Source organism: Triplophysa dalaica, chromosome 18, assembly GCF_015846415.1.
Source record: "Triplophysa dalaica isolate WHDGS20190420 chromosome 18, ASM1584641v1, whole genome shotgun sequence".
NCBI lineage: Eukaryota > Metazoa > Chordata > Actinopteri > Cypriniformes > Nemacheilidae > Triplophysa > Triplophysa dalaica.
This window is the reverse complement of record NC_079559.1, coordinates 3,919,069-3,942,739: the sequence shown is the minus strand read 5'-3', so window position 1 is coordinate 3,942,739 and position 23,671 is coordinate 3,919,069. Positions and strand designations below refer to the sequence as shown.

Below are 23,671 nucleotides of genomic sequence, written 5' to 3'. Positions count from 1 at the left end.
TTCAGCTGAGTACTTACAATATCTCAAATGTTTCCAACTCGCCAATTTGGCATTCTAAATAGTGACACGGGCAGTGCAGTCGCCTGTCAATGGCGTCATATCCGCGTTCCCCTTTGTTACCTGCCTTTACTGATGTAGAAACCGCATGACAACTGTGACGTGGACAAATGTAAAAGTAGTGTCTTGTGTCCAGCAAGCAACTAACTTGTTTCGAGCAGACACTTATTTATGGACCATAATTATTCGCAACATTTATAAAACTTTACCTTATCTGCTAACATGATTTCTAATTCCCGTCTGATTGACACCCGTCAGCGGTGGATTTGAAGACAACAGATCCCATCATTCCACCCTCCTTCACAGTGTTATCAAGCTACGACATTGTTGTTGTTTTGATGTACGCCCCCTAGCCGCGTTTTTTTTACATACTGCACCTTTAAGAGGCTACCAAAACACAGACAAAGCAGATTTCAAATCATGTCAAAAAAGTTTGTTTATTATAAATGCATCGGAATCCATACAACCATGTTTTTACATTCTCCAAAGGATTTGTGGGAAGGTACATAAGGGACACCGTAGTGAAAGGGGGCAGGGGGAGAGAGCTCTTCATTCAATTTCATCAGCAATCAGCACGCCGTCTCTTAAATAATGCATTGATCTCTGGGCTTGCTGTTAATTCCCCTGTTATCAAGATTTGCAAAGTGGCCGTGGCAGCACTTGATGGATGAGCGATACAGGCCAACTGTCTATTTGCTCTGACAGACATTTCCCACTGCAGTGAAAGCACGGGCAACCTTTGAGTATGAGCATCTTGTCTGCCTTTCAAAGTGTAGCAGAGGACGACATCTCATTAAACCACCAGCAGTTCTTTTTTAAACATTTACATGATGGGTTATAATCGGTTATGAGAGCCAATGTAATAATGATTTAACACGTACAGCACTTTCTCAGCAGGTGCAACATTTAATGGTGAACCTATTTTATTCTGATGAATATTTCATTGCATTAGTAAAAGGATGAAGCAAGAGATGTTTCTCGAAAGGTATACTGTACTTTACTGTATGAATCAGCAAATATTATAGACCACTTCAGAAGACGTAAACAAAACTGCATGATCCAACCTTGGTTTTGAAAAGTGAAGGTTTTGTACAAACGTTTGAACAGGAAACAACCAAGAGAACATTTATAACCAAATCGAAATGTTTAACTTAAAGGTTAAATTACACATGTAATGTTTTTTTTTTTGTTTTTTAATAAAACTGAAATTGGAAGTTCTGCTGGACATGTGTTTACATGTTGTGAAGTGGTCTATAAACAGAAAGGTTTCTACAGGCCCTGTGGTTTTGTCATATTTAGTTGCAGGTAGGCTAATCATCACACTGTTTTTCAATTACCATTGGTTCACTTTATGCAAAGTTTATATTCCAATTCATAAATAAATAAATTTATAATCTAAAGCATCACCTCACATGTTACACAGTTTAACGATCATAGATGATGTCATTATTGAAACAGCTTTCCTGTATCTCAGTGGTAAGAGCATTGCGTTAACAACGCAAGGTTGTGGGTTCGATCCCAGGGGATTGCAAATACCTATGTAATATGTATAAGATAAAAGCAATGTAACTCGCTTTCGATAATGCTTCTGCCAAATGCCTAAATGTAAATGTGAACCCGCTTGAAAGAACGTAGAAGTGGAGAAGGTCTGCCCTCTAGTGGCAATGAAGTGAAATGACATCGGGTTATTTTAGGTATTCTCCTTCCCAGAGAAAAGAAAATGAACAGCGATCGCTTAAACTTCTCAACAGTTTCTCCGAGACAGTCCTGAGGTCAAATCTAAATCAAACGAGCCTCTAAGATTGGTTATTTATGACAGTCATTACCTTTCATACACCCTAACCTGTTCCTAATAATGAGATGGATATCTATAAACCCTATATTAAATATCACTCATCTTCTTAGTACAGTTTAGTACATAATTACATTTCAACACGATATCAGTGCATTGTTGAATTGCGCGTTTTATGGTCTATCTTTAAGCTGCAATGACCCAATCTGAACACATGAGGGCGACATTACTGAATAAATCCCCCACTCATCACTTTCATCCGCTGTTGTGTATCTCTGTATGTACACTGTACATACATAGATGTGAATGCAAACATATATATATAGTGAAAATGTGTCCATAGGTATGCATGCGTAGTTGTTTACTTATATGGAGTGACAGCACACATAATAAGCCCAATATGATATTATTTTATATTATTGGTATTTGTTTTATAATATAATTAGCATAATATGTTTATCTAGGTTGTAATTTTGCTGAAGTTTTGCTGTCACTTCATTGGACAGTTTATTCAGTTTACACAGTGTGTGTGTGTGTGCGCGTGCGTGTGTGTGCGCGTGTGTGTGTGGAGGAGGAGGAGGCGGCGGCAGAGAGCCAAACCGAGACACATCATAGACAGAGCAGGACCACACCGACCGGTCTGTCTCCTGAAGATGCTGAAATAACGGCGACAAACGACCATCTTTCGCTTCTTCATCGTGACTAGCTCACTCGCAGTCTCCACCATGTCTGGAAAAATAGACAGTAAGCAAGGTGAGCGGTTATTTTTATTCACATATATGATCAATCTGAGGCTGAACTTCAGTGAACGTTAGCCGTTAGCGTTAGCGTCAGACGGAAGGTTCAAGGCCACCGACACAATCAGAGCATCTTATCTTTGTCTCGTTTTTACAACTAAACACGTCATGTTAGAAGCGTAAAACATATCGTCTGCTAATTGTGTGTATTTGTAAGATTGTATGATAGTAATTTAAAGATGTATTTGCTTCAGACAGCTGTGGCTGGGTGTGGACGGGTCTGTTAGCTCTGTTGTAGACTTCAGCTGACTGACACTTCTCTTTTTTAATATATGTTTTTTAAATTGCGTTACCTGTACAGAGTTTGGCTTACAGCTGTTTTTATGTTATTGTGTTGGGTTTAAATGGACTAGTTATGTGTATTTGGTCATATCATTATCATCATTTGCTATGATTTAACGTTATCTGTATAAAAGTCCTCATAGGAGATAATTGAATGGTCTTGTAGTTAATTTGTTCAGATACTGAACAAACAAATGACATGCTTTGTATATGTAGATAAAAAGTGTTCTTAACTATATATCATTAATACTTATTGAGATCTAAACGATATGGATCTAATGACTACGTTACATTACATACACATACATAGAAGGTACAGTTAAGATCAATAGAAGCTCAAACGTTTTTACTATATACAAAGCGTAAATTATCTTCAGCGATCTGTAGAAATGTACAAAATATTGCCTATAAGGATCATCATGATATAGCGAAACACAATTTTTTTGTTAACTTTAAAGGTTTTTGTGATAAAAGGGTTGGTTTGTTACATAATTGTGTAAATAACACAACACCAACAGCAAGAAAGTCATTTTTGATGGTTTGAAGAAGTTGCAATCATTTGCATTTGGTAAGAAGTATTTGACATGTCATGTTGGCATATTGGTAATATTAAAATTATGATTGAATATAGATAAAATAATAGAGGATAGACATTTTGAAGGTAAAATAGTTATTTACTGTAAATAATTAGTTTGTGAATTCTTTCATATCTCAATTAATCAAAAAAATTGGTGATAAAATAATACAACGCAGTCACGCATTTAACCTCACACATTCAGTGGCTTGACAGTTTTTTTTGCAAATACGTGTCCGTAAACTACACTGTGAGATTGCAACCAGTCACTTCCCTCTCTGAGGGTTTAATTCAGAGAATCGCTTGTGGGTAAGCGGTTCACTTCTTCAATTCAGTTCAGTGCTTCGTTTCTAAGAGGTCTTTTAATGTAGACCCCGGGTTACACTGGAGGATGGTGGTCAGTGTGGTCTGCTCAAGACACATCATCTTTAGCTTTAAGACATTGTTGTAACAGGTTCAAAGGTTCGCATTAAATATCATCTGTTTCAGTATTTTTAAAGTTTTTATGTTAACTTTTTCTTGAGACCAGTTTTGCATAAATCTGTTTTATTGAAAGCTTGTATTGATGCTTTATATTTTAATCTTACAAGCAAGCGTTTTGCAGCTCAGTTGGTAGAACGTCATGTTGGCGACTCAAAGGTCATGGGTTCGGTCCCCAGGAACAAACATCGTTATAAAAAAATGAATAGAATAATGCACTGTTGCTCTTTGGATAAAAGCATCTGCAATATCCTCAAATGCAAATGTGAAAACAGAGCAGTATCGATTCCTATACAGTCATCTGTAATATCAGCAGATTGAGTTTTTAAAAGTGCCTAATCTCCTGAATTCTAGTCTAGTCAGATGAAGTCTAGTTGTTTCACTTCTTGGTGGAGGAAACATGGGCTTAAGATATGACCTGGTTGAGAAACAAGCCTGTTCAGCAGTTGAGGTCAAGCCAATTTCAGAGGAAATAAGATGGAGGATTTAAATATATGTGCAGCACCGTCTATACCCCCTCATGGTTTATGGTGTTTTTGGTAGTGTTTTCAAAGACAGTCATTCAGGGAGCTCTCTTATGGTCAAATGAACATGTTCCGATTAGCAATTCACATACTCTGAGACAGGTTAGATACTCTGTTTTCTCCATGGCATTTATTTGTGGTTACTCTCGTAACCTGAGTCAGATATTTTAAGCAGTTGTTGCTGAGGTCAAATGACTGAGAATATTCAAGTAAAGTATATTGTCATAATGAATGTTCCGACTAGTTTAATTTAATATAAGGTAATAACTTTGTCTGATACTGAAATGACTTTGATGTCATGTGTCATCTGTCTGTATGCTAATGTTCTGCCAAATAATCACAAATTTGAGCAGATATACCCATTAAAAAGTTACAGTTTTTTGAAGGAATGGATCTTCACATATTGATTTATGTTTTCAGACATTTATGGTTTAGATGTAGCCATTTTTTTCCCCAATGAAACGCTCTCTAGAATAACAATGTTACTTCCAACAGTCAAGTAGCGAATCGTGGTTCATAAACTAAACAACTGGATGACTTTTTTGATCCACCCAGTGTCCTTCAATGGAAACAGAAGCTTTGATCTTTCATATATGGTTGTCACTGTAAACCCGAATGTTCAAAGTAATTCAACAGTTAGTAGTAGGATAAACTTAATTTTCCCCCAGTAAATTTACTAGTATAAATATTTTGAGTTCCTTTGACTAATTCTTACTTTAAGTTAATTCAAGCTGATTTGTTGAGATACATTTTAGTTCCCATCATGCTTTGCGTGAGACTGGAGAGTACATTTTTAAAAAAGTGTAATTTTATGAGTTTTTAGAAAGGAAAAAGCCTTGTTGATGTTGAATGTTCATTTATCTTGGATATTTTGAAGAGTTGTATTTTGAATTTTGGGGTCACCATAGTTCAGAAGAGTGCTGCTTCTGTTTACGTTGCGGGAGGTGACCTAGCAGTCAAGTGTGTTAAATCACTTTCTATGAAAACTGTTTGTAAGTTGTTAAAATAACTGAACTGTTTAGGTAGTCTTAATTAGACCTTTCTTTTTTTTAACTGTAAATAATAAAAGTTACCTTACTAAATGTTCAAAATTAAAGGGAATAAACATGCGTGAGTACAACAAAATAAAAACTTGATAGTTCTGCTTACTTAAAATTGGTAACTGATATTACGTTGATTTTTTTTAGTTTTCACAACTTATTCGGGTTTACAGTAGCTAAGGGCTAATTCACTCACCCCTGACTCTTAAAGCTAGCATCCACGTCCATTGTGACACAAAATGTAATAAATGAGACAAAACTCATTAAACTCGTTTTTGAATGTCGAGGATTTTGTGTTATATCCTTAGAAAGGTCTGATATGCGCTTCATTCCTCTGATGTGAGAAAGTAAATTTCTCCTAAATGGTTTTGCCTGTGGACGATGGTGTAATCACCAGAATACGTTCCAGCGTGGCACGCTCCAAGAGCTCTTTAATTCCCACTGAGACCAATACAGTTTGTATTGGAGAGTATTTCACTGTACACAAAAGCCTGGGAGACAGAAAAAGGTCTAATTGTGAACACTGTCTGCGTTAACTATTGTCAATTAACTGAATATTTATAAAGGAAAGGTACTTCGCATCAGTTTTTTACTTGATATCTGTATTCTTTTTGTTTGTGTTTCTCTTCAGAGTCCCAGCGTTCACACCTGACGTCCTTTACAATGAAACTAAAGGATAAATTCCACTCTCCCAAAATCAAGAGGACGGCATCAAACAAAAAGTCCAAACCACAACCAGAACAACCTGTTAAGTCTCCTGTAAAGACTGTGACCAAAGTAAGTAGTGGCGCTGCCAACGTTTTTCTTTTTCAGTGATTGAAGTTCTGTCAGACTTTGATGTCAGGCTTTTTGTTTGATAACATGCAGAGTGGGTGTGAAAGCAAATATGTGCACAATATTTACGATAACATTCACTCTGTCACGTTTAGAGTCTGAGTCGACTAGAGGAGCACGAAAAAGAAGTGGTCAGTGCTTTGCGGTACTTCAAGACAATAACTGACAAAATGGTGGTGGACAAGAAGGTCCTGGAGATGCTTCCTGGTTCTGCAAGCAAAGTGTTGGAGGCCATCATGAGCTTGGTGCAACTCGATAGCAAGATATTGAGCAGGTGAACTTGCCCTCTCTATCTAAAGTCACTCTCTTAGAGGTAGAAAAGTATTTTTAAAGATCTGCAAACAGGGTTCACATGTATAGGTGTTTTGAGCAATTATAGTTTACGGTTTGGGTTTTGTTTCCTAATTTGAATGTAAATGTTCTTTTTTGTATCATGTTCCTGTAGCTCATTCGGTAGAGTATTGCTTTATCAGCAGCACAAAGCTTGTGGGTTTGTTTTCCAGGGAACACACTAACTGAACAAATGTATATGTTAAATGCACTGCAAATCGCTTCAGATAAGTGTCTTTCAAATGTACAGATCATACACTTTACACTGAATAGATGTGTAAACTTTCAAAGACACAAACAAGCTGTTGCCTTACTTGGACACAACTTACTTTGGTACAAAAGATGCCAAAATGTCAAATATTTCTCTTCGAGCTTTTGGAGTCCTGACCTTCGAAGTGTTACTGTGTAATATTTAACTGAATTCTTCATTCATCTGTCCCCAGTTCAAGAGTGTCATCATGTCTAAGCGAACTCTATCAGAGTCTAGCAAACCTCATCGGCTGGTCGGACAAGGTGATGCTGAAGGGCGTGAACTTGGAAGATAAAGAAACGATAACATCCGCCACCAATATGATCAAAGCAGTGCTGGATGGTGTAAAGGTATCGTTTCATCTCTTACCCATATATGTCTGTTTGTAAGCGGGTGGGATTAAAAGGGGTCATGTGGCGCGAAAACGTGTTTTTCTGTGTCTTTGGTGTGTCATAAGTTGCCCATGCCGGTATGAGACACGTTAAATTGCAAAAATGAAAGTGTCGGAACAAAAGATGCATTCTATCTAAAAGGGAATGCTCACTCAGACCTGGCTGAAACGCCTCTTGTAACCACACCCCCACAAATCTACGTCAGTTCGTGGTATGATTTGACAAAGACCGGCCAAATGTGCACAAGCACGCGTAACACGACGTTCCAAATATGGTAAGAGGTGTTACATTTCCGTCACATGCTTGCAGTATTCGACCAATCACTACGCACTGGTTAACTGGCCATTCAGGGCACACCTCACTTTTCAGAGCGATGAGCATTGTAAAAAGTCTGCACGTTTCAGAGAGGAGGGGCAAAGAGGAGATACAAACATGCACGGTGTATACACATTGGATTTCATTAAAAAAAATATAAATATATATATTTGTTTTAACTGTGTCATATGCCCCCCTTTAAAGGTGATGTGTGTGATTTGATGTCAAAAGATCATCTTAAAATGTAGAGACGTGTATAATGAGTCATTTGTTGGCTGAATTAGCAAAATCAGCATCACTCTGTTTGTCTGAATTTCACAGCTGAGCAAGAGCCAGTTAAATGACACAATTTACCTTTAAATACGCCTGCCAGGATTCATCCAGCTTGCACAAAATTGTATTTAACATTCAGCAGAATTCTGTCACAGCTTCCTTTGTTTTGTCTGACATCTGTTGACTTCCCGATCTACTCTCTGCACATATTCCAGCTGTATTTGTTTCGAGTTGATAGCGTTGTGTGCAAAGATGACCGTGTCTGTGGTTTCATGTAGGAGCTTGTTAAAGTCACCACCGAGAAGCAGGAACATCCCTCACCCACTACGCCTGTCAAACCCCTGCCCCCGGTCGCCAATCCACAACGGTAATTGAAAAAGCTTTTTCGAATATTTCTTGGCTTTAAAATTATTCTTTCAAAAGAGGGTGACACGTGAGAACATAATGTCATTCATTTTGATCTCTTTATACTTGTAGTGTTCAAGATCCACTTGTGACAAAGGAAAAAGCTGTGAAAGATACCCCTGCCCCGGCTGAGAACACAGAGACTCCAAATGATCTCCCCGATGAGGAGTTGGCCCCTCCTAAACCCCCTCTACCTGGACTCAAAGTGCCTGAACACTTGTAAGGCTTAAAACTTTTTCAAAGTATGAATTTTGTTTAAAGAAATTACCAGCATAGGATACTTTGAAATGCTAGATTTGATAACAGAATCGGCTTGCAAAACATATTTATTTAGCTCTACAAGCTTCACAGAGTGAAACAAAACACGATTGTAGAAAAGCGAAGAGAAGTTTACAGGAGGAAATACAAAGTGTGTCGAGTTATCACATCGTCTCATCTTATCTAGGTTACATGCAGTAAACATCTGGGTATTTTCGGTGATGTGTTTTGAAGCAGAGTATGGTTTAGGTGTAGAGCTCGGCTCCAGATGATCGCACAGCCCCATCGCTTTTGATTGTTTGCAGGAAGTCTAAATGCAAAGGTGTCAAAGAGAGATATAAATAGCGGCGTTCTTGAGAACTATGGTCTTTTACGGCACAGCAGCACAGGCCTCGGCTTCCTCTGCCTGAGTGTCGTTGACAAACGGCTGTTTTCTGAGAAATGAACTCTGCTCTTGTGTGAATAGAGAATTAGGGAAGAGACAGAGAAGTATGTTCTGATACTGAGTCTAGACGGGCGAGGATTAAGTTGCGCCGCTGGCATAAAACAGCTCTGTGATTGATCTGCTTCAAGCCGGCCAACAAAACCGTGTCTTCAACCGTCATATTTGTTGGATAGTTGGTCTTTTTAATGATTCAGGCGGATACCTAGAAGTCATATCCATTCATTTGCTCACCACCAAATCTCTTTGCAAATCTCTCTGTCATTTGTTGTCACGTGCACAATGGTCAAACATATATGGAAATCGTTTTTACAACTGTGAACCTCATCACAAAATTCAAAGCAATTGGTAGTAAAGTTTATTGTCGACTCTTTTAATTATCAGTTTTCAACGATTATTTTACGATGTTGTTAGAGCCCTAACATCCCAGAAGTACTTTGAAGCTCAGTTAGCTCACAGAAATGGCATGTAGATGCTTTCCTGGCCAACAATTACTCAACTCACAGCTGTGAAGATTTCTCAGCTCCTTACCAGCAGCTCTGGTTTACATCAGTCGACCTTTTAAAATGAAAGACCTTCTACTGCAACAGCTTTCACAGGTGTAGTTTCCCTTCAGAGCAAGAGATTTGTTTTCGCTCTTTTCAAACCTCTCGTCTGGTCAAATCATTACCATAAAAATCTCTCTTGATCTTATTATTACCCGGCATGTTATGACTGGTTAATCTGATGATATTCTTTCTGCATAAGTAAATGTCAGTCAGAAATTCCCGCCGTTAGCTGTGAGTCAGTCAGTCTCTCTGCAGTGTCTGCTCTGTTAACCACCTGCTTTTGGGCAACAAACATGATTGTATGATTTATGAAGTCGCGGCCTGTGATTCCAGGGCTGGTTCGCTCCACAAAATCTGCATCTGTACGCTTGGGATGGGTTGCATATTTTTATAATTCAGTTCTCATTTTTGATCAGTGAACTTCATAACTTGTGTGACAATGGTTCTGTTTGCTAGTATCTGCTTAACAACTCTTTCTCTTGCAGTCCACCGGCGCTTCCTCCAAAGAAGCGTCAATCTGCGCCGTCCCCAACTAGGATCGCCATTGTAGCCCCCATGAGTCGCACCACAAGCGGATCTAGTCTTCCTATTGGCATATGTCGACAGGTAAGATGATTTTTTCTTTCTGATACCCGACATTGTGGTCAGTTACGCAATATAAAATTTTTGCTTTTGTGCTATAAAATTGTTGTTGATAGCTTGGACACTAGTAGAAAGTGGCTCTTGACTTGGCTAAGGTCTTATGGTTTTGGTAAGATGTAACTATTGAGTTGATCTTGAGTGTCACGGTTCTTATTTGATCTTCAGGATTATGAAGCAGATGCTTTACAAAGGCGGTTTTCCGGCGGCAGTCACTCTTATGGAGGGGATTCTCCGCGACTCTCCCCCTGCGGCAGTATTGGCGTTTTGAGTAAATCGGACGAGCAGCTTTCCTCTCTGGAACAGGACAGCGGACAGTGTTCTCGTAACACCAGCTGTGAGACTCTGGGTGAGACACACCGTGCTTGGATCAGTTTTGTAAAAACTACTTCGAAAGCTACACGTTATTTTCCTGCAAGTTTGGAAAACAGCTAAACTATTGTCACGCTAGCAGCGTTGCTAAATTTTTTTTGTTATTTATAGTATTTATTATAATATTTGTGGCCTCTGTTCTGTCATCTTGTTTACTCAGACACAGCAGAAAGCTACGACCCCGATTACGACTTCCTGCATCAGGATCTATCTAGCGTCGAGCAGATACCCACCGCTCACACTGGTTGTCTAAGCCCCCTTCCCGAGTCCAACAACGAATCGCCTTCATCCTTTTTCCAGCTCCAACCGATACCACCCGCTCTCCCGAAAAAGGAACGCCGCGCCCCTCTGCCTCCGGTGGAACGGCTTCAATCTCAATATGACAATGTTCCAGATGAGGACATGCCCACCCCTCCCTTCCCTCTTTTTGCATCTTCGAAATGTGGAGTGTTTTTGCCAAACTTTAGTCCCGCTGAGAACGCGCAAATTCCCCTAAGCCCCCCACCCTTGCCGGAGAAAAAGAGTCGGCACAGTGAGTATGAGCAATTCAAATGTGTCATTTATAATAGGCGAATAGCAGAAGTGGATGACTTTTAAAATCTTAGAGGTTTGTGTCTTTCTTTGTTAAAAATAAAGATGCTTTTTATTCTCACTATCAAAGCATAAATTTAAGCCATGGCTTTTCTGCTTCTGTTTGCACAATTACTTAAATCCTTGTGTGCGATATTTGACGCAACAGAGCACATGCAGGTTTTTCTTCTGTAAAGCCCCTCGGTAGACGGCAGGGGTGGGGAAACGGTGATGTCAGATTCAGTGTGAGGTCAGATGGAATAAATGCCTTTGTTGGATATATCTCTGGATGAATAGTCATGGCCTCGCCCAAGCCCACAGGAAATGAGCTCGTGCTGAAAGACTCGTTGGTGGGCGGAGCCATTGAATCCTGAAGTAATCTGACATAGATTGTGTCTTGACAGAAAAGGTTATAGTAGGCCGGGCAGAGATACAGAGCCAATGTTGACTTTTACTTTTAAGTGAGTCAGAATGATTTTAGTGACATTGTAAAGGATTGTGTAAAAAGTATTTGCGTGGCCTGGGGTGGTTCTAAAATGGCATTAAATTAATATTTAAAGTTGGTCAAAATAGATTTAAAAACTGAAAACTGTAACAATCAACATATAACAGGATAATTTGATAATTTCAATATATCTTGCAGCCCTAAATTGGATGATATTTTTATTGAAGATTTTCTTTCTTTTATAAAAGAAGGAAAGTGAACAATACACAAAGCTTTTGGCATAAAGAATATTAGTATGGTTTTTTTTTTGCTAAAAGGTACTTTTCTCAATGATTTATAATCCATCTTAACTACAAATACTGTGACTAGTTTATTTATTTATTTTATTAATTAAGTAATAACCATTTCTAAATTATAGTAGATAAAAAAATTCATTTATAAGTAATAGGCCCACATTAAAATCGTTTGAGAAATGTCATTTCATTTTATCATTTACGCTTTTCAAAGCAACATACATTGCATAATACTACACATTTGTGTCTAAGGATGTGTGTAAGCATCATTGTGATTTTTGTGTTAACGCCAAAACTTTATCTCCTCCATTTACTTTTATGTGTTCAGAGGTCAGTCTTGCCCTGGCTAATATAGAGGCCATTTGTCAGATCTGTGTGTGTCAGGCTTTTGTTGAGCAGTGTTGTGCACCTGTAGCCTCATTTGATCTCTTTCTCTCTCACCGCTCACAGTCCTGAAGTACATGCAGTTTATGGAGGATTACTCTGAGCCGACGCCTTCAGTCTTCTACCAGATGCCGCAGAGCGAACGCATTTATGAGCAGCGCAATCGGAAACGCTTTCAGGAAGTGTATGGTCTCAGCGACTCCTTTAGCAGCAGCGACGAGCCCCTCCCTCCTCCGGCGCTGCCGCCCAAACAGAGACAGCTGGTGAGACCAATACTGTATCACACATTCTCTCTCTCTCTCTCTCTCTCTCTCTCTCTCGTTCGCACCCCCCACAAGCATTTCCTTCTACCAACATTCTGGATTAATCATCACGGTATTGTATTTCCCAGTGTTCAAGTAGCAGTTATTACATAGATTAAATAGCTTGCGGCACAGTGCTTATTAAAAGTGTTGCTCTGAGTGATCTGTGTGTTATTGTGTTGGTTATTGTTAGTTGTTTTTCAGTCTTACATCATTCAGTCTCTGTGCTTGTGTTGAGTGTGTCTGTCTCGTATTTATTTAACTTAAGCTGCTGTCTCACTAGTTTTAAAGTTAGGATTCTTTAAGTTAATGGACCTGCCAACATCCAGTATTATCACTTACTGCCAGTGGCACAGATATATATATCAATAGATGCCTTAGTGGTATTTTCTATTGGAACGGTCCAATAACGGGCTCGAAACTGGTTGCACCGACCTGATCTCATGGGATTTCGTAACTATTTCACAAGGTGGCAAATTGGTATGAATTTGTATGTTTTAAGTCATACAAAATGAATGATTACTAGAAAAAAAACTTAAGCGGCACCCCTAATCTTGCCCCTAAACATAATTGCCGCAAATTTTATGGATTTGATCATACGACTTAGCCAAAATTAGCTACATCGTTAAATAGTTACGTTTTTGCCGAGAGATTATGTTGATTTTATACATATAAGAATTTTAAATGTTACATGGTGTTTTCTAGACCTAAACATTATAATGGCTAAACTAAAACAATATAACAATACATAGGGGTTTGCTGTCACCTTTTGTATAGATTGACTTGTTCTCGCCATGAATACAGCTTTAGATGGTGGAATGGCATTTAGAATGAAAGAAAGGCATTAGCTAACACAGTATAAAGGTTTTATTCATTTAATTAGATGTTATACATACAGTATACAAACACAAACTAACATATGCTTAGCTGTAAAAGGTCACCCTCCGAGTTATAGATATATAACTTTTTTTTATATTTTGAAATATAGATTTTTTTGTGTTGACTGTTCCAAGATGGCAGACAGTCAACATAATTTTTCTTGACGTTCATTTTTATACTTTACCTTTCAAAACCAAGAACATCTTCCACTCCCCAGAAAGACCATATTATCAATGTGGACAGTAAAAGTGGGGACAGTTTTGATGAAATGTTGTAGATTGTGTGCTATTTGTTAGAGTCTGGTCTGATTACTTAAGTAGCTTTTTCGATCTTTTGTGTCATTCTTGCATCTGTTCTTAGTTTTGTTTCTTGTTGACTCATTTTCCTCATTTCATTTGACTTGATTTCTACTGTTTCTAGTATTCATGTGTGACCAAGCAAAAGGATTCACAGAGGTGTGTTGCTTAGAGATCTAAGTTTAGGGTTTGTGCTAGAACACGCCTGTCTTGTCATTTATTTGTTTTATTTATTGTCTTTTTGTTTTGTATTTCATCTTTTTGTTCCCAAACATAATGTTAGCCAGTACAAGCCAGTCTTGCCAACTATTTTCAATGGAAAGTAGCTAAAGCCTGCCCGATAAGTCGCTAAATGTCACCAGATGATGTCATGCGTTAATATGCATATCAGTGACATCATCACATAATAATTGACAAGCTAAGTGCTTCAGGTCTGCTTCATATCTCTACTCTCTGAGCTGTCCTATACAGTATTATATTAAAGCAATACACCCGAACGCACCATAAATAGGTTCTTTATTACTTATTTTTCTTTTGGCAGACAACAAAAACTTTGTGATAGTGAGTGAACTCAACCATTTGAAACTACACACCAGCTGTCAAAAAAACAAGCAGTTAAAAATGGAAGCCTTTTGTCCAAATACCTGCAGTAAATTGCACATAACGCTGCTTTCCTACATCACAAAAGTTTTTACTCGGAGTAGACACCGTATTCTATTGAATATGAATGAAGCATGGCTGTGAAGAAGTCCAGTTTATTTTGCTGTCTAACAATCACACATGTTCACAAACAAATGAAATAGGATGTCTACTCTCCAGTCTGTCCCCTGTTCAGTTTAATAATCTGCATGACCTCTGGCCTTTTTCACTTCCTACCTCCGCTTCTCTCTTTCCTCTTAGGCCTCCTCACACTCTGCATCTCCTTCCTCCTCCTCTTCTTCCTCTATCTCGTGTCACCTCCAGCAGTGTGCTTCCGGGCCGGGCCCCGGCGAGACAGAAGCTGCTCTCACTCTGTCTGCATCTAACTCCTCTCTGAGTCGCCAGGGTTCCCTGCCTGCTCCCACGGTGAGTCTCCGCTTCTTTACGCTGACTAATGTGTTTTCCATGTTTTCCTCTTCAACTAATAACAGCACTTGTTCATCTCTGATTTCTTTCTTAAATGTGTAGTGATGTGTTGAAAACAGTGAAGGAATATTTCTTGAACTATTTATTTACTCACCCTCATGTCATCCCACATGTGTGACTTCCTTTTTTTAGATAAACATAAACAAAGAGTTTTATGTTACAATGCCATCACTATCGGGAATATGTGGGATATGGTAAAGCCCCATAAAACTCACACACCCATCATAAAAGCCATCATTAAAGTAATCCAGTGGCTCAATAAATGTCTTCTGAAGAGAAAAGATAGGTGTGTGTGAGAAAACAGTGAATGTTGTGAATTTATTTAGTGAAACTGAAACGAAGCGAACACACTAGTCCAAAATTCAAAGTTTTTGTTTACGTAATATGTATGGGTGAATTGTGAATAATAATTATGTTTATATAAACACACACACATGCATTTATATATTTATAGTTACACACGCGGTTTCTGCCAATCTCATATTAATCTTGAGTACCTATATAGTAATATTGCATACTTTTTATCTTCGGAGAGTATTTAGTTTGATCACATTTATAAAAGATAGATACAGCTGTACGATTGTTTTCCGAAAACATATGGCGCGTGCGGGGGGAGAGGGGTAGGCCGAACTAAAGCATCCATTTACATCAAAACACAGACATCAGTTTCACTCACCGCATGCGGTTCATGTACGGCATCTTCTAGCGCTGGTCGGCTCCATGTGAGTTTCAAACGATCTCCAAATCCAGCTATGTATACACCGTTTATATAACATTCATCACCCAAATGCAGTGAACAAACAACCACCTGAACTTGACGAGCATTTGCTCTTTCTCTATCCTGAACACAAGTGAAAGTGACGTCTGCGCATGCTCCTTCTCCTGCTCTCGTACCGCGTGCTTTTCCGAGAGAATTGTCCATTAAGGGACTGAGAAAAAAACTTTACGAAACAGTTTTATATGTTCGAAAAAAAACTTCCACAACCTGTACGATCATTGGGAGAGTGTAAGTCAGAATGCATCAAACACCATTCCAGGGCTATTTAAGAAATATTTGCATGTGTATATGTGTACATTTTTATATATATTTATAAATATTAGAAATTATAAATTCATAAGTATTTCATATATAAATGCATTTTTTCTTAAAATGATACATGCATGTGTATGTATTTATATATACACACACAAATATAATGTAAACAAAAGCCTTTATTCTGCAAACGATTAGTCGCGACTTGAAAATCAAGTCGTATCAACACAGCATAAATAGATTCTCTGCATAAATGAATTGCAGAACTGAATTTTTTACTAATAATTCAGACTGTGTAAGCCATATCTATATAGTGTTTTCCTGCATTGCGGCTTTACTTTTCAAATCCTTCTTTCATCCGGCTTTAGAGCAGTAGGAGGGCCGCGTATCACAACCAAAGGCGACAAATAGTTTACAGGCTCAATTAACAGCTTATTGAAGTTACTAGAAATTCCTCCGGCACACTGATCTAAAGACTCGTGGACGTGTAACACGCAGGGGTGCTGCAACTGTGACCTTTTGAGAATCCAGGGTTGAACACGCATCAGCCCGCAGGGACCCGTCTGGACCGCCCGCTGTCAGGTGTCAGAGCTATGACGTTATGTCTGTTGAGCTGTGTGCACAGTCACAGGAGACTTTGAGCAACGCCTCTTTTTGGGAAAGTGATTACTACCTAGGTGACCTGTCTGGTTTGTGCTAACAATTAGTTTGCATCATGTTTCTTGCACCATGTAACGTAGTAGGAGTGTAAAACTGTCCAATGGTTCCACTAGACGGCAAACATTCAATGCGTAGATTATGAAATTTTGAAATTGGTTATTGTGACGATGCTTTGTGTGACATTGTGTGTTTGGGTCTTATTGGAAATATAATTCTGTGGTTTGCACACAATGTTTGCCATCGTTTTTTAAGCAAATAAAAAGTCGAATTCAAATTCGACATTGTAGTAACGCATCACACGAGAACCTTTTGATGCTTTTCCAATGCTTGTGCTGTCCTTCCTCTTCTCTCCTGTAGAGCCTTAGCGATGAAGGTGGGGAGGGTGAATACGTTAATCTGTATTCATCCAACCAACCCAATGGAGATGTGACTTTCTCTAATGGAGTAAGTAACAGCCTGTCGGCGTTTGCGGCCGAACCCTTTCTCTGCCCTCACGTGCTGTGCTTGTGCCGTTTGTGACTGTAATGCTTCGCTTTGCATCATGCAAATACTTATACCCGACAACTGACACTCAAAAATGCCGCGTGCGATACTGCATGAAGTGCCCGGACTGGGTGGGATCATTGTTTTTTAATTATCTTTGTTGTTGCTGTTTTGGATAACCCCGCCACAGTGAAATCTGATTGGTTTAAAGATCAAGTTTGCTCTCATTATTTGTGATGTTTGCCAAATAATGCAGTGTTTTGCTTTTGGAGTGGGCAGAAAAATCTGGGGGGAAAAATACAATTTTCTCAAGCAATGTTTGCTCTTGTTGGAAGAAAATAAAATTTGTGTAGTTTGTGGATAAGTTTAAATGCAGACTCTGTTGCAAAACCAAGAGTGAATTTGAGAACCGAAAAGAGGAATCATTATTATAAATAACTACTCAGGATGTTTTGCCTGCAGTACTTAACTTATGAAACCTCTCAAGAGGTGTTGCGGTTCATTCAAATGTAGGTCATTTCTTTGTTTACATTCAGGTATTGTGATGCTACATTGCCATGACACATTTTTGTAAAATGCACGTTGATTTTGGTTTTCAAATATTCTTGGATTTGAACGTGGATTATGTTTTACATGCAACAGATCATTGCAGTTATCATTTGGGGTATTGTGTCCCAAGTGCTTGTATTATTAATTTATTATTATTAGACAAGCTTGATGTCTGACAATCATAACATTAATCATGACATTAAAGGGACAGTTCGCCCAAAAATGACAATTCTGTCATCATTCACTCACCCTCAGATTGTTCCAAACCGTTACAAATTTCTTTGTTCTGCTCAAAAAAAAAGGATGACATTTGGGAAAATGTCAGTAACCAAACAGATCTCATCCCCCATTTACTCCTATAGTAGGGAGAATAAATACTATGGGAGTCAATGAGGGATGAAATCTATTTGGTTCCAAATCTCTTCCTTTGTGTTTAGCAAAAAGAAAAAAACGTAAAGTGTCTTCAAAGTGAATGATGACAGAATTAATTTTTTTGGATGAACTATCCCTTTAAAGTATATTTTGTCTAATAATTTTTTTTTTTTTTTCATAATAATAATAATACTCGTACCCTAATAATACACCTAACCTCATGTCTAATGGTCATACGGTGTCGCTATATGATCATAATTTTGTTTTCTGTATCGCTGCTTTATAAAGTTGATTGCGAATGCATCAATAAGTGTTGATTGGTCAGTGCAATGCAGAAAACATTTGTTCCCCTTCTGCATCTCCCGAACCGAGATCATAGGATGTCAACCCCAGCTGTCCTGTTCAGCTTAACCCTGTGACTCATTTCAGCTGTGTTGTGTGATTGAGACAGTCATGGCAGCGAAAGTGATATTTAAAGACATTTAATAACTCCTGTGTGCTTTTGTTTTGCTGTGAATCGCAGGACTCTTCTTGTGGACCCGAGGACTCCCTCCAAGATTCATCGTCAGAACACGACAAAGACCCGGTCGACAGAGAAGGGTAACATGTCTGAACTTAGCGATGTAGCGGAATAGTTCATGCAAAAATGAAAATTGTGTAACTTGTCACTTCCACAGATGGAAGCAGAAGTGTGTGGAGTCCGAGATGAGCTCAGAGGAGTTGGACCAGCTTTCGCTGGTAGATCACGATGAGATCATGTCTCACTTAACACTAAAGCAAGAGGTGACTACATGTGTTTATGTATTTTTGTTATCTTGAGTAATAGAGCAGATGTTTATATGTTAAATTTCATTTAGTCAGGCCATTTAGTCAGCTTTCATGTAACTCAGTGGTTAGAGCCCAGGGGATTGGGTTTGATCCCAGGGGATTTCACATACTTAGATACAATTGTGTAGTATTATGCAATGTAAGTCGCTTCAAAGCGTCTACCAAATCCATAAATGTAGATGTCAAGAATATTAGTTGAGCTCTCTGCTGCCATCTGCCTGTGACTCAAAGCACTGCAGTGCAGAGACTGTACTTTACATTTAGCCATGACCAAAAGTGATGTCTGGAGTCTGGACAGCATTGAATATTCTAATCCTGAGCGTATCAGGGAATGAGGGTTTTTCTAATGCACTAAAAAATGCATAGAAAATAATCATACGTTGATTACAATTTTAGTAATTACCATTTTGTTAATCCTCTCTTGTTTTTAACAACATAACTCATTCTCCTGGGCCTATTGGGAATAAATGATTTCATGACACCCCTAAAGTTTACAAATGAACGACTGCATAATGTTTTATTAAAATACTCTAAATAGCTGTCGATTCAGTTCTAACTGCATGTAAATTGTATAATCTCAATCTCTCTCTGTCAGAATGATGACGGGCCTGATGTTCGAGCTGGATCAGGGAATATTTTATTAGTTCACGCCACTGAAGCGGATCGCAAAGGTAAAACTAATCCCTTCCAACCTGTGTCTGTGAGGATGGGTCACTTGTTTTGTATTCAAAGACGACAAGTTTATTAAAGGAATAGATCACCCGAATATGAGTGTTGAAGCTCCAGAGATGTACATGCATTCATCATTTAAGTTATCCAAAGTGATATTCAAATGTAAACAAACATATCACTGCAATATTACATACGGCAGTAAAGAAAACGTATCATTTTAAGTGTTTCACATTCTAAACAATGTTCTCTGTTTTAGATCGAGTTTTGTACTGCGAGGCTTTCCTGACCACATACAGAACGTTTTTAACCCCAGAGGACCTCATTAAAAAGCTTCGCTATAGATATCCTTTCTCAGGACAGCTTACACAGTTTTGCATTGCTAACAAACGTTTGCTTTTGACACTCCAAAGCCTCTTTTTGGCCTTAACTCTGAACACATATAACAGATATTCTCACAGCCCTGACAGCGCCAAACAGCGTGTTAGTAAAAACGCCTTCTTCCTTCTGGTGCGGGTCGTGGATGAGCTCTGGTGAGAGCTCAAAACTGGAACATCACATTCACACATTACAATCACATGGGACACTGTTATACATCTCCTCTAGAGAGTAAAATCTGTTTGTGTCATTGTTGAACTGAAATGTCTTTTCATCAGTTTGGTGGAAATCACAGAGGACATCCTGAAGCAACTTATGGATCTTGTGCTCCATCTGTTGCGTAACGGGGAGCTCTCGCTGGCTCGGGTTCTGCGCAAGAACATTCTAGAAAAAGTCCAGCAGAAGCAATTGCTGCAGTACACTAATTCCCTCAAAACGCTGGCTGCACGAGGAGTGGCCGCCAGGTAACATTTACGTGTCATATTGAAGCCACGTATTGACTTCCACTCACCCATTACTGATTTAAAGCATTGAAACATGAGCGCTTACATCTAATTTTGGACCCTAAAAAATACAGATGTTTACTGCAGAATCAATCCATACTGATTTTGACTCTTTTCACAGGCCCGGAACTCTGCACGACTTCCGTAGTCACGAGATCGCAGACCAGCTCACTCTTCTCGACGCAGAGCTGTTTTATAAAATAGAGGTGCTGTTTGTCTTGTGTCTTTCATCACACTCCTTCACCTGACCTCTGAAACGTTCAGGAGTCTCTGACACGTTCTTCCTGTCTGTCTGCAGATCCCCGAGGTCTTACTCTGGGCAAAGGAACAGAACGAAGAGAAGAGTCCTAATCTGACGCAGTTCACGGAGCACTTCAACAACATGTCTTACTGGTACAAAGATATGATTCTCAAACTTGAAACTTTCGGAAACGCTCAAAACTTGCAAAGTCTAATGACATTCTTTTCATTTTAAGGGTTCGGTCCTTAATAATCTTACAGGAGAAAGCCCAGGATCGAGAAAAACTCCTTTTAAAATTTATTAAAATTATGAAGGTACAAATTGATTTGTTTGAGTTTTACGAACTAAATCGAACAATCTGGACTGGGTTCTGTAGAATGGTTTAACTTGTGTCTCTTTCTTTTTTTAGCACCTAAGAAAACTCAATAATTTCAATTCTTACTTGGCAATATTGTCAGCGTTGGATTCAGCACCCATTAGAAGACTGGAATGGCAGAAACAAACTTCAGAAGTAAATCAAACACCATGTGATGCTGTTTTTCTGTGCTCTCAGTTGCTAGGTGATCTGTTTCTCACGTTTACTGCTATAATCTTCACAGGGTTTGGAGGAATATTGCACTTTAATTGACAGTTCCTCCTCCTTCCGAGCTTACAGGGCTGCTTTAGCAGATGTGGATCCTCCGTGTATACCGTATCTGTAAGGATGAATGTTAAAAGAACACATTTTGTTGGATTTTGTGATAGATATGTCAAATTTCGTGTATAACACTGTTTTCCACCAAATACAGAGGTCTTATACTCCAGGACTTAACTTTTGTACATCTCGGGAATCCTGATCACATTGGCGGAAAAATCAACTTTTCCAAACGCTGGCAGCAGTTTAATATCTTGGATACTATGAGGCGCTTTCAGCAAGTGTGAGTATATATAGACAATATGAAGTATTTCATTTATTGATGTAGCTTATTTGTTTACATGTATTTTCCAAAACATAATGTTCTACCAATACAATGACAAGAGCTCAGTTTTTTCAAAGTGTGTATTTACTTTCTCACAGGCACTATGATCTCAAACACAATGAAGACATTGTCTCGTTCTTTAACGACTTCAGCGATCATCTAGCCGAGGAGGCTTTGTGGGAGCTGTCTCTGAAGATCAAACCCCGCAACATCACGCGACGAAAAACAGAACGAGAGGAAAAGACATAGCTGACTTGGCCCACCGAACAAACTGTGTTAAACCCCGGCCCCTACGAAGTTGCAAGACACAGCGATCGAAAGTTACCGTAACGGCAGCTACGAGACTGGAAATTCTGTATTTCTGTGATGGTTTACAGAAACTTTTTTTAAACCATGATTAGGTTTTATTTTGCAATTGCACTGCAGCTTAACCCGTGTGTACATTTGGAGTGTAACAGTGCAGAGAGAAAAGACTGAAAACGACTGAACACAACGTCGGACACGCGAGATTACATGGTTTGAGATTGTGACCTGGGATCGAAGGTGATATTCCAGGATTTTCCACCTCGCCATCTGGATGATTGCAGCTCCGTTTGGAAATAAATGACTCGGACAGCGAATTGACTTTGTTATGCTGATGCTCCTTGAAGACTGATATTTTTATTTATTTTTTATCAAAAAAAAATGCACATATAGACTCTGGGGTTTGGGGGGAATGATGTATGTTTAGAAGCTGGGTCGAACAGCTTTGAGCATGTATGATAAAAGGTCATGATTAGGTCACAAGTTCATTTTTGTTGACAAGAGTGTGTCAGTTTCATCTGCATAAAGCCATTTATGGTCACTTGTGTTTCTGTTAATCATTCCTGAGGTCTTTGTAAAATCACATGTCTTCCAATGACAATTAAGTATTGCTATTTATCAGGGAAACCCATGTTGTTATGTTAACCATGTATGTTATTTATTTGTTTATTTATGCACATGGATGAAAACCTGCTTTATGTAACAAGATCATTAGCGTTACTTGGAAAGTATGTTTTCTTCAGATGTGTCTGTTTGTGTGAGAAAGGTCTTGGGAGTTGTAACTGTTGTACATTACAATCTTTTTCTTTCTATGTCTGACGCAGAGATCTAACAGTGACCTGTTATCAAGCGCTTGAGGCTGTTGGTGTAGTGGTGTCAGTGTGATTTTTTTAAATATATAATGCAGTTCTCCTTTTGTTTTTAAAAAGGATTTTTCATGGACATTTGCTGAGAGATTTTCTCTGTTGTGTGAGACATAATAAAATGTGCACTTTGAAGTCGTTTGGGGATGAACGTTTGGTAACACTTTGAAATGAAAAGAGGACAGCTGTGCATATAAAGCTAAATCCTCACAAAGCCCTGTGATTTTGAGCCTTTTTGTGGGAATCTTCTGTTACCTGTAAACTGGACTGAAGATCATTCAGAATCCCAAAGAGTCACTCGTTTATACATGATAGCAATTCAGTTGCTTATACAGCTGATATGTACCTCTATTCAGGTGATCCTTTGAAATCTGGTATAATAATACAAGTCATTTATTGGTTTGATATTTGTCTGGGTTAGGGACACAGCTTTGGTTATTTAAGATAACGTAAAGTTCGGAAGGCGTGAATTCGTGAGGGATAATCCATGGCTGGCCGTACATTAAAGGATTTTACTGCACGATGTGGAGGCGAAGAACCACCAAGTGCATTAAAATCATTTAATGCACAGATAGCCGTTGATTATCCCACTTATACCATGGTTATTTGCCAAGTTAAAGCATTTTTTTGATGTTAACAGTGGCATTTTAGATCAAACAGGTGAAAGTGATGGTTATTTTGTAAGTTAATTTTAAATGTGATCAAACTGACTGGAGCTACCCCTGCATTAAAGGCTTTTAATGCACACCTTCCAGCCAATCATAAACCAGTATTCAAACAGACCATAATACAGAATTAATAAATCAGCTTTGTAAACTGTTAAGAATAACCAAAATATTCTCTATAAAAATACAGAGAACATCCCATATCTACATATAAAAATAATCAAAACGTGTTAGATGTTTTTTATAAAGTAGGAAAAGCTGTGGTAG

General features: G+C 38.6%; 1 protein-coding gene across 3 annotated transcripts; it reads left to right on the top strand.

The window, feature by feature from the left end:
* Positions 1-2,441: 2,441 nt before the first annotated feature.
* Positions 2,442-22,878, top strand: rapgef1a (Rap guanine nucleotide exchange factor (GEF) 1a). Of its 3 annotated transcripts, XM_056773452.1 has the most exons (25): positions 2,442-2,602; positions 6,178-6,323; positions 6,476-6,654; positions 7,154-7,310; positions 8,219-8,307; positions 8,418-8,564; positions 10,079-10,199; positions 10,401-10,581; positions 10,765-11,136; positions 12,363-12,559; positions 14,674-14,838; positions 16,949-17,035; positions 18,519-18,595; positions 18,673-18,778; positions 19,419-19,494; positions 19,752-19,840; positions 19,937-20,025; positions 20,149-20,334; positions 20,495-20,579; positions 20,672-20,766; positions 20,850-20,928; positions 21,024-21,125; positions 21,214-21,311; positions 21,403-21,531; positions 21,672-22,878. In XM_056773452.1, exons 1-25 carry the CDS (start codon positions 2,575-2,577, stop codon positions 21,820-21,822), a joined length of 3,231 nt encoding a protein of 1,076 aa, XP_056629430.1. In that variant the 5' UTR covers positions 2,442-2,574; the 3' UTR covers positions 21,823-22,878. The 3 variants fall into 3 exon arrangements, with proteins under 3 accessions (XP_056629430.1, XP_056629431.1, XP_056629432.1); XM_056773453.1 differs by lacking the exon at positions 14,674-14,838 and having other exon boundaries at positions 2,444-2,602; XM_056773454.1 differs by lacking the exons at positions 14,674-14,838; positions 16,949-17,035 and having other exon boundaries at positions 2,444-2,602.
* Positions 22,879-23,671: the final 793 nt, after the last annotated feature.